This window comes from Notolepis coatsorum (genome assembly GCF_963971535.1).
Source record: "Notolepis coatsorum genome assembly, chromosome: 8".
Taxonomy (NCBI): domain Eukaryota; kingdom Metazoa; phylum Chordata; class Actinopteri; order Aulopiformes; family Paralepididae; genus Notolepis; species Notolepis coatsorum.
Genome location: NC_140172.1, coordinates 107,733,459 through 107,745,397, shown reverse-complemented (window position 1 = coordinate 107,745,397; position 11,939 = coordinate 107,733,459). Strand labels below are relative to the sequence as shown.

The following is an 11,939-nucleotide window of genomic DNA, read 5'->3' as shown; positions in this document are numbered from 1 at the left end:
CAGCTGATCCACCACAACGAGAGGCGGAACGTTAACACAGAGAAACAAACATGGCTGATGCGGAGGGAGCACAGGCACAGCTAACTTCCTCTGGAATTTTGCAAGAGATCTTCACGTCTCCGTTGAATCTGAGCCTCCTCGGCTTTTGCATATTTCTCCTCTACAAGATCTTCCGCGGGGACAAGCCCGTGGACTTCGGAGAGGTGGAGCAGCCTCTGCCCAAACTCAAGAAGAGGGACTTCACGCTGACGGAGTTGAAGCCGTACGATGGGCTGGAGGATCCGAGGATTCTCATGGCTGTGAACGGGAAAGTGTTCGACGTGACCCGGGGGAAGAACTTCTACGGCCCAGGTAACGTTTTATGGACCTGTGTTTGTGATGGTTCATTCAGTCTACAATGCGTGTGTTGTTCGAAAAAGTTCGAAACTTTACGCTGGCCAAACGAGTGCCTAACCTACGTCAAGGAAATGGCTAACCCCTTTCGTGACTGATGCACCGAGTGAATCCACAGTCACTTGCTCCTCAATAGGAAACTAACCTAGATTTACCCTGAAGGACTGGTTCTGGCCGAACCGTTCGTTATACAAGTATCACAGAGAAATGTCAAAGGTACTCACAGTTGCACGAGGGTTTCGGACAGAGATATGGGAGGGTTTGAAATCTCGGCGTTGCTAATAAACATTTTAAATATTCTTTATAAACTGCTCAAAACGGCATTATTTCCGGCGTTGGCTGCCTGGTGTGATCACAGCGCATGCGCATCATGCACCCAACGCCGGAAATAATGCAGTGTTGACCAGTTTATAAAAAATATAAAAAAAAATATTAGCAACGCCGCTTTCAAACCATCCCGTATCTCTGTCCGAAACCCTCGTGCAACTGTGAGTACCTTTGACATTTCTCTGTGATACTTGTATAACGAACGGTTCGGTTAGAACCTGTCCTTCATGGTAAATCTAGGTTGGTTTCCTATTGAGGAGCAAGTGACTGTGGATTACCTCGGTGCATCAGTCACGAAAGGGGATAGGAAATTGCCAGACAGCAGTACCGTGTTTTGATATTTGTTTATTCTGAATCTGTATCAGTCTGTTGATCGCTTGTAACTGGTTGTGTGAACCAGCCGCCACACAACATGCGATCAGCGCACGGCATGCTGCGTTGGCATGTAACCTCTCACCGACTTGATTTTGGGACTGTGCCCCTAACTTACCCTCTGACTCACGATGCCACCCCGTCAACGAGCTATTGAAATAGTTGCGGTTCGTTGGTAAATGTGATACAAGTAAACACGGGAGTGTACTATACATCTTATCTTTGAACATATACATAATGTAATAATCAATATCCTGTTCCAGCGCCGACACTGCAACAGGTGAATGTCCATGAGTTGCCTAGTAGCGACTCTGTGTAAAGGTCGCAGAAAGTAGAAAACGAGTGCAAGTCCATTTTTGTTAGTCTTGCCACGAATATCCAAGTTGCCCATTCCATGGCCATTACACATTCTCCTTCATTCTTTTTTTCTGGGCCTCTACCGAGGCTACCCAACTGTCAAGTTTCCCACTAAACAAAATTAGTTGTAATTAAAGCCAGTTTAGAAGCACAAGGTTTAATAAATCCAATACTAGATGGAATTCAGACAGTCTTAGCAGTTAACTTTACACATTTTAGGTTAAAATATACACAGCATTGACCATCACATATCAATACAGGGAGGGGAAGTATGGCAAAAAGTGTATTGATATCCCTTCCCTACTCTTAGGATAATTTCTGTAACCTCTCTATGCCCCTCCCTTGTTTGCAGAGGGACCCTATGGAGTTTTTGCAGGCAAAGATGCCTCCAGGGGACTGGCTACCTTCTGCCTAGAGAAGGAAGCCCTGAAAGATGAACATGATGACCTGTCAGACCTGAACGCCATGCAGCAGGAGAGCCTAACGGAGTGGGAGACTCAGTTCACCCGTGAGTTGACGTGTTACACAGGTCTTAAAGGGATAGTTCTGATCTTGGAACCCCTAGTGCTATTTCATACTTACCCATGGTGTTGTTGATCGGCAGAGTCATTCTGTTCCGTTCATGCTGTTCCCCCATACTAGCTCCGGATAGTTAGCCACAAACAAACCAATGCAAAGTTGATTGGGTCAAGCTCCTGTCTGTACATGCTGACTGAAGGTAACCAACATCTACTTTGTGTGCAGTCCGCTTGTACAGACGAGAGCTTTAACCCCATTGACTTTGGTTTGTGGCTAGATATCCAAAGCTAGTATGTATGAGGAACAGCATGCATTGTGCTGAGGAAGGACTCTACTGATCAATGTCATCTTAAGTAGCCAGTAAGGCTAGGGTTCCAGAAAAGTTAAGGAGACAACATGCCATTTTTAATTGTAGTCTGTGATGATTTTCTTCACTGGGCGCTAGGGCTGCATGATTATGGCAAAAATGATAATCATGATTTATGTTGGTCAATATTGAGATTCAATATTGAGCCAAACTTTTTTTCGTTATACTGTACTTGTGCTGTATAATGACAATACATTTGACACGGTTTACTCATTTGAGTTTGGAAACCATGCATTTATTAAAGTTGGAGAAAAAAAACTTTAACAGTGGATTTCCTTGAACTTTAAACATAATTCAACTAAACTAAAATAAAGTCGATTATCTTGTTTTCATAATCATTGGAAGACAAAAATCATAATTGAAATTCAAATGAATTGCCCTATTGGGCACATGCCACAATTTAGGGGGGATTTTGTCCCATCAGTTACTCTTTGAAAAGGTGAAAAATGGCTGTTCACTCATCTCTCCATAGTGTAACAGTTGATTGATGTGCGTAACCGTAAAATTTTATTGATTGACCGTAACATTTCAGCACCAAGCATGTAGTACAACCTGATGCCTTGGTGCCTGAACAATGGTGTTTCTGTCATGGAAGAGAGCACAGTCCTACACATAGCTGTCTCTACGCCTATATGTCACAGCCTGCTAAACACCTCTGCCCAAGAGATCAAAAATGTTTTACCAAATCGGGACATCCGCAACCAAATTAGTTTGAAAGAAAATGTGGCTTTAATGTTGTATACAGAGTATCAGAAATAACCAAAGATTAAGCTTGTCTGAACATTTATGAGGTGTACTGTACAGTGATGTATTTGGAACTCATACTTTCGTCATTCCATGGACACAGTGAATAAACGAGGCTGCAAAGTGACATTTTATTACTAAACTTTTTTCAACTTTTTTTATTTATAAAAGACACAAAAAACTAAATATGGGGAACAATAATGTAATATTACTTATTCAATATGTTAAGGAAAAACAAACAAGTAAATGTAGCGCTGGTTAGTTTACTTCCTGTTTGGGAGATGTTTGACAGTGGAACATCGTCCAGCTCTTTGCATAGGAGAATGGGAAGAGAGTAAGAGAGGGGGGGGGGGGGGACCTGCCGCGCGCCACACACCTGCAAACGGGAGATTGAAAGAAAGAAGAAAAAAAAACCACAAGCTGCCGCGCGGACTCATCACAGAGAGGGAGAGAAAGGAAGAGAGAGGGAGGGAGAGAGGGGGCCTTGTCAATAACGGCCTGTCTTTTTCTCTCTCTCTCTCTCTCTCCCCCACCCCCTCTCTCTCTCTCTCTCTCTCTCTCTCTCTCTCTCTCTCTCTCTCTCTCTCTCTATCTCCCTCTCTCTCTCTCTCTCTCTCTCTCTCTATCTCCCTCTGTCTACCAGTGCAGACTGTGTGGACTGACTGTCACTCAAAGTGCTTATGGGCGGAGCCAGGCCATAACAGCCTGAAATCTTGAGGCTGAAAAATGATGGTTTTGAGTACTTGATTAGAAATATAAAACAATGCATTTTTTTTGAAAAAAAAACTTACAAATGTCTTCAATAGACTAACAGGAATTGTGTAAAGTTGCCCAAATAGTGCTAGGAATAGCAGTACATAGCCCCTTTAAGTTTAGCCATAATCATATATTTTTCCATAATCAGGTAGCTGAACAACATTTTCGGCATTCGGTTTTCGGCCAACTGTTTCCTATTTTCGGTATCGGCCAAGAATTTCCCATTCGGTGCATCCCTAGTATTCTGAAATGTAGACCTAAACAGTGTAGCCAACTAAGCCAATAGAAATAAGGTATAACTCATGAGTGCTTTGGCTCCTATACACATTCATACAATTTATTTACTCCGCTTTCCCGTGATATGATGACATATTTAACCTGTCCTTAGAACAGGCTGTCATCCCCACCTGCCTGAAGAAGTCCACTATCATCCCTGTACTTAAAAAATCCAAGCCTGCTTGCCTCAACGACTACCGCCCTGTAGCTCTCACCTCCATAGCCATGAAGTGCTTTGAGAAGCTAGTAAAGGGCTACATCTGCTCCTCCCTCCCCATCAACCTGGACCCCCTGCAATTTGCATATCGCCCCAACAGGTCCACGGAGGACGCCATAGCCCATGTGCTGCACACAGCAGCATCACACCTGGACAAGAGGAAGGCGAACTATGTGAGAATGCTATTCATCGACTACAGCTCGGCATTCAATACCATAGTCTCCTCCAAACTCATAGCCAAGCTCAGGGACCTGGTCTTGGACTTCCTGATGGGCAGACCCCAGGTGGTGAGAGCAGGCAACTGCACCTCCTCATCCATCACCCTCAACATAGGGGCCCCCCAGGGCTGTGTTCTGAGTCCCCTCCTCTACTCCCTGTACACACATGACTGTGTGGCTCGGCGGAGTAACAACACAATCATCAAATTAGCTGACGACACAGTAGTGGTGGGCCTGATCTCTGCAAACGACGAGAGGGCCTACCTGGAAGAGGTCAAGGTCCTGGCGGGATGGTGCCAGGAGAACAGCCTCTCTCTGAACGTCAGCAACACAAAGGAGATGATTGTGGACTTTAGGAGGTCGGGGTCAGGGACTACAGCCCCCTCAGCATTGACGGGGCACCGGTTGAGAGAGTGAACAGTTTTAAGTACCTCGGAGCCCACATATCCGAGGACTTGACATGGACCACACACATTGACAGTGTTGTGAAGAAGGCATGACAACGCCTCTACTTCCTCAGGCGCCTAAGGAAGTTCCAAGTCAGTCAGAAGATCCTTAAGAACTTCTACTCATGTACAATAGAGAGCATCCTTACTGGCAATATCACCTCCTGGTTTGGGAATAGCACCGCACAAGACCGTAGCAGACTACAAAGAGTGACACGTTCAGCCGAACGCACAATTGGAGGGGGGCTTCCCACCCTCTAGAACATTTACAACAAGCGGTGCAGGGGTAAGGCTAAGAGAATCATCAAGGACTCCAGCCACCCAAACAACTGCCTCTTTGAACTGCTGCGGTCAGGCAAGCGATACCGGAGTCTCAAGGCGAGCACAGAAAGACTCAGAAGAAGCTTCTATCCCCAGGCCATCAGGCTGCTCAACGAACAATAAACACTATGCAACAACCATCAAATGCACACAGCACACACATCCACACACTCACTTTAAACAAACAACACACTGCAGCACCGACTCTCCACACTTTAGATCACCTAAACACACTTTATATTGATTGGTAAAGGATTTGCACTACAACTCGTACACCTTACTGTAAATTTTACCTAAATTGTACCTCATCCCATTTCTGCTTTGCACTATATAGTATTGTATATTAGTACATTGCATAGTATATTGTATATTGTATGGTAACTCGGTTACTTCTATTCTGCATCGAACATTGTACATATGTCTATACTGAACACTGTGGCCTCTATTTTTACTTCTATTTTACATGCTATACTATTTTATTTCATACTTATCTTGTCTAGCACAGTCTCTGGAGCGTAACAGTAAGAAGCATTTTGTATAAAAGTATTCTGTACTTCTGTATGACAACTATTAATGAAACTTGATAACGAGTTAATTTAATTTGTTTTCTCGTGATAACGGGATACTTTTCTCGAGATAACAAAGTCCGTTTTCTCGTGATAACGACTTATTATCTTGTTATCTCGACATATCTCGAGAAAATGAAGTCCCTTCTCGTGATAACGGATTAATTTATTTCAGGGGGGTACATGACATACAGGTATACACAGTACTGTTACATTTGTGACATACAAGATATGCAAATACACAGTACTGTTAAACAGAGATCCTAAAAATATATACATACAAGGGCGGGGGAGGAAACTACATTTGGGGGGGGGGGGGGGGGGGGGGGGTAGGACATTTACGGGGGCCAGTTTCGAGTTGCAGCCTCCCGTATAGGTGCTCTTTGAGAGCTCACTTTGATTGCGCCACCGGTAAAGCTGAAGCCTTTGCTAACCGTCTTCTTATATGACGCACACTAAATGTGTATATCATCTGTAACAGCAAGGCATAAAGCTATGTCAGCCTGTGTCGGGCCTTGATTGAAGAGATAATGTGACGTGGTGATCAATATCCTCCTGCTCCTCTGACATTGCGACACTGAATGATGTTTCCTGCAGTGATCTAATACTAGACTATCGTTTCGTTTTCTCGAGATCTTGAGAAAATTATCACAAGAAAAAACAAATTAAATTAACTTTTTATCACGGGAAAACGGAGTAAACAAAATATATGAATGTATGGCCTCTTAGGGCTTCCGTACATGACCATGGTGGTGAGTGTCCTTGATTATCTTATGGGCTTTTCTGGGCAAGAGGGTGGAGTAGATCCGCGGGCAGCAATTTAACTCCTATGATGTTTAACCCATTCAGGCAGATTTCTTTGTTGTTACGGAAAATTACAAAATGCTGTCGGCAGAAGTTCAGATGCTGGTCAAGACGCATGAAAAGTCTAGTGCATAGTTTCTCATATTGCAACCGTTAATAAGTTGAGTTAAGTTACTGGTAACTGTTTCACAATCATTTCACATGTGCTCTGCATGACATTGGTCAGACATTTTGCTTAAGAGTCAGCCCTATCAAGGAGACTGGTCCAGCTCTTTGCCAGTTGGTGAGACAGCCTTTGATATGTGTTCATTGTACTGGTCCACTTGCAAAACGATAAATAAACAATCATACCATTTAAAGTTGTTGTAATAATCTTTATTTTTAAGTCTTTTCCACAATTTTTATTTTTACGTTTTCTCATAATTCTAGAACTGTATAGCTTTCAATGACCAGTAGCCATTCTGACATCTTAATTAGAATGTTCAGAACTCAAAATTCTAATCTTCCATGCAAGATTGTACAACGGCATACTTTCTGTAACACTTTATCGAGGCCATTGAGTGGGATCGTTCTAGCTGTGTCCTTGCATTTGTATTCCGTCTGTGCGTTGTTGTGGTGGAAACGCAACACTTCCAGAGGGATTCAATGTCATTGTGTGTTTGTTTTCCTTTTCCCTCTACAGAAAAGTATGACTATATCGGCAAGCTGCTGAAGCCGGGAGAGGAACCCACAGAATACACAGACGACGAGGAAGTCAAGGACAAAAAGAAAATCTGAGCCTGGCCTGACCCCGAACCTGAAAGATTTCTCTCCAAAACCCAAACTGAATCCAAGAAGTAGCTCTTTGCATACCTGCCAACCTGTATGCATTTTGAGTACCATGTAGGCATAACGCTATTTTGAGTTGTTTCACTATAAATATACAAATATGCACTAAGCTTCTTCTGACTGAACTGAAAAGGGAGCAGAGCCAATCCAAGGATGAGTGACAATTTAAAAATGTCTAACAATGGCAGGCGGGAGCCCTCCGGGAAAGCCCTGGTAGCCTACCGCTCACGGGACTCCCTAAAAACATGGTATCTCCTGTAGAAACCAAATCGATACCTTAACCCCATTGGGCCTCACCATAACCACCTGTGGGAAGTGGTGTTGTATGACGCGGTACATGAGATACCAAGTTTTTAGTGAGTCTCTTATACTCACATCTCACTAATGTGCACTTATTTTCCACAAAGTCGTCCGCCTATTTTTCGGAGAGCCTCGCCTTTGTGCCTACTGTAATATGCTGAAGGAAAGTCTAGGAACACAAATATTCAAGAACAGCTTCTAGGAACACTTTCAGTAGACTCTTCCATTGATGTACAAATAGGAGCATTCTCGTCCGGTTCATTCTTTGTTTTTCATGGAGCAAATGTTAGGAGGATGACATACCACGAACATTTGGCTATTACTCTTACAGCCGTACATAGGCAGATCTAGACTAGAGATAGTGGCATGGATAGTGACAAGGAAGGCACCCCAACAGTGAAGAGAAAGCAATTCAACATTTCATTCCAAGGTATCTGGACCAATGGCCTCGTCTCTTGACATTCTAAATGTAAGGTAATAATACAAATGATATGGATATCTGACTTTTCTTTGCAGGGAAATTCAAAGGCTCTTGATTTTTTTTGTTGAAATTTCTGTAATTTAAAGGGACACTTGTTTTTTATGATTTTTTTATATTTTTGCACATAATCTCACATGTTGAAAACCCCTATAAACAGTTGCACACATTAATTTGATTTGACAGTTATAATTTCTTGAAGCTGTAATTAACACAAGGATTAAATGTCCCTGATGACATCACTGATGGCTAATTTGCTCTCAACTGTCAAACTAAATTAACGTGTGCAAAACTGTTTATAGGGTTTTTGGATGTGTGTGAATATGTGCAAAATAAATCGACATTGTTTTTTGGTAAAGTTCCCCTTTATGTAGAGTTGATATATGAAATATAATATGTTTTGTTTTCTTTCTTTGATTTTACCTAATGTTTGTTACTATTGTATGTGTGTATATAGGCTTCCTATTTGTTGAATGTTTCACTATACGCACAACTGTGGTTTGTATCTGACTTACGGATGTGGTACTCAAAAGAAAATGTCCAGAGTTGGCAGGTCTGTTTTTGTGAGCTCAAACCGGACTAAAGCATGAAACGGAAACACAATTCCAATTCTAACAGTTTTTCAACAATATTTAAGAATCCTAGCCCAAACCATTCATGTGTACAAGGGAGAATTCCAGCCCCGTACTGAGCCCATTGGATCCAGTCAGGTTTATTCAGGTCTTGTCGGGTTCAGGCATCAAAGTCGGCTCTACCAGGCAGTGCAGGGCCAGACCTAGGGACCAATGTCGCAGGGAATGAAAAGGAATGGCATCCCCCTTCTCAGCGAAAAATGATCACTTGTGTCCCCCTTATTATTGGGGGGGAAATTATAGAAACTAATTATTTGCCTTCCAGCCATCCTCCATCTTAATACTGTACTATCTTTTCAGGTGTGCATTTTTGGGAATGTTTCAGAATTCTTATCTTGTAATTCTGAGACACTAGTTTCAATGGCCAGTAGCTATTCTCAAAATGCTAAATCTCGTGATCGTACACCTGAAAGGGTTAAATATATATATATATATATAGAATTTGACATTGCACCGATTCATAGGGTAGCAGATTTGTAAGATAGATTCATATAGCTTATAAAGGGAATGGGACATGGGTTCAATCTTCAATTAATTTTTAATTATGTAAATTTCACGAGTGAATTTTCTTTCACTTTCAGTTCAAATTAAAAAAAAAATTGGCATGAGAGGATTGTAGGCTACTTGCAAACATTAAAATATAACAGAATTAGTCTACTGTCATTAGTAGTTTATATTTACATTTTGAATTGATCTCATCCTTGACTGAAAACTACAGATATGCAGTGCATCTACAGTAGGAATGCACCAATACTGGTGCCCCATAACAGGCCTGCCGGAGAAGATCCCCATGGCCTATACTAAAATCCAAAAGCCATGTGTCATTGGAAATCAAACAGCAATGTGATTTTCTGCTACTTTTTGTTGGTGTGCAGAAGCAAGTTAGAAAAATTGATTAGGCTACATCGCAATAACATTTGTCCAATGACCAAGTGAATAGTCAAAGTAAAGTGTACTGTGTACATACAAACGGTTCAGTAAAGTAATCGTTTGGACAGGTACTCTTAGCAGGGGACAGTAAAAATCAGTAGGGGAGAAAGTGGTACCGGGTAATCCCTTACTTGGGCATACATTTTTATTTTTACGTTTCCATTTGTTGAGCTCACATACATTATTCTTCAGCACATCGAGTACAGTCATAATTTGACATTTTACAAAGTGTATAGCCTATACACAATACAATGTTCATATACCGTAATGCTATGTTGGCCTTGTTCATTCTCAATTGACAGATTCATAACAAATGTGTCATATAAATCAGCAGAGGATGACTTCTTTCAAATCCAGATGACACCGCAGATACCATTTTCAATTAAAATAAACATTTCTTAACTTTTTCCCACCCTTTTGAACTGTACCTTTGCAGTAACTAGAAACGTCACCATACTGCTTTGAGTTATAATCGTGAGGATATTTTGATATGATAAATAAATCTACCAAAATGGATTGTTGATGGATGTCTTTATTCTCTCAAATTAAAGCTGCTTGTATGCTTCAAGACTAGTTTGCTGAAGGGGGACTGGGATTGGGCGATATAGTCCGAATAGAGCTGGTAGAGTTGATGGTGGCTTACATTTAGTCATTTAGCTGACGCTGTTATCTAAAGCGATTTACAAGTTCTGTACAACAAGTCAGCAGGAAGGGCACAACTCTGGCAGCTAAGGGTAAGTGATATTATTCGTCAAACTGGGTCGAACTTGAGTGATGGTAGCTTAGTATTTTCTTATGATAGTGATCTTTTACATACATTTGTTTTTCCACTACAAAGTAGCCTACTGACTGTCATTTCACACCTATTTTGTAATGTCATTGTCATGGTGCTTTTTCATTCAAATGGGATTATATTTAAATCCATATAATTGTATATGGTTTGTATTATATCGTTGACGACGGTAGTAAAATTCCACACTTTTGTATGGATTCATGAGGGTATACCTCAACGGCTCAAACAAGGGACTAAACACGTTTCGCAATTATGCCACAACAATGTGGAACGCCCTACCCAAAGCTGTAAAGGAATGTGAATCCCTGCCCACATTCAAAACCGCTCTTAAAGAGAACCTACGGGAGGCTGCAATTCGAAACTGGCCACCGTAAATGTCCAAACCCCCCACCCCCTCCTAATAGACAGTCTCCTCCCCATCATATGTATATACTCTGTCAGGATCTAGGGGTAACAGTACTGTATATTTGAATACCGTTTATGTCACAAATGTATCAGTACTAAATACCTATATGTCCCTATGCCATAAATGTCATGTATGTTGTGTATGTCATAAATGTCTATATGAATTGAAAATGGGGGACCCTGATGGAAACAAGACAAACGTCTTTCTCAGGTCTGCATCCCCTTAACAATTGTATGTATTGAGCCGTACTGTATTGTACCCATTCTGCAATCTGTTAAATAAAGTTTTCATTCATTCATTCATTCACCTTAATATCCGGCATACAGCAAGCCCTATGCTTAAACCCAAGACATATACCGTACTTTGTATAATAAAATAAGCAAATCACCCACCCCGGCTTATATACCTAGCCTACACCTTGCAGATGTAATTTTATCTTTACAGAGTAACTTTTTCTGGCACAAAAGATATGTCAGAAGCGGGGTTCGAACCCGCGCCTCCATTCGGAGACCAGAATACCCATTGGTTACGGAAGGTTTTATCCTTGAGTCTGGCGCCTTAGACCACTCGGCCATCCTGACACGGTGCTTTCAATGGCACGCCGTACAGTTCTTTATTTATTATAATTTTTTAACCCAATACCGTACTTTGTATAATAAAATAAGCAAATCACCCACCAGGCTTATGTAATTTTATCTTTACCGAGTAACCTTTTCTTGCACAAAACATATGTCAGAAGCGGGGTTCGAACCCGCGCCTCCATTCGGAGACCAGAATACCCATTGGTTACGGAAGGATTTATCCTTGAGTCTGGCGCCTTAGACCACTCGGCCATCCTGACACGGTGCCTTCAGTGGCAGTTCTTGACATCGTTAGTAGTGTAACATAT

The 11,939-nt window shown here is 41.7% G+C and overlaps 1 protein-coding gene across 1 annotated transcript; it reads left to right on the top strand.

Moving 5' to 3' along the window:
- Nucleotides 1–26: 26 nt before the first annotated feature.
- pgrmc1 (progesterone receptor membrane component 1) lies at nucleotides 27–10,367 on the top strand. The gene is made up of 3 exons (XM_084320736.1): nucleotides 27–351; nucleotides 1,802–1,957; nucleotides 7,366–10,367. The coding sequence occupies exons 1-3, from the start codon at nucleotides 51–53 to the stop codon at nucleotides 7,458–7,460; spliced, it is 552 nt and encodes a 183-aa protein (XP_084176862.1). The 5' UTR covers nucleotides 27–50; the 3' UTR covers nucleotides 7,461–10,367.
- The last annotated feature ends 1,572 nt before the right edge of the window (nucleotides 10,368–11,939 follow it).

Bases quoted from the DNA above. Each gene is read 5' to 3' on its own strand.
- pgrmc1 (XM_084320736.1), top strand. From the start codon at position 51: ATGGCTGATGCGGAGGGAGCACAGGCACAGCTAACTTCCTCTGGAATT. The intron at 352-1,801 runs GTAACGTTTTAT...CCTTGTTTGCAG, and splicing joins GAAGAACTTCTACGGCCCAG to AGGGACCCTATGGAGTTTTT. The intron at 1,958-7,365 runs GTGAGTTGACGT...TTCCCTCTACAG, and splicing joins GTGGGAGACTCAGTTCACCC to AAAAGTATGACTATATCGGC.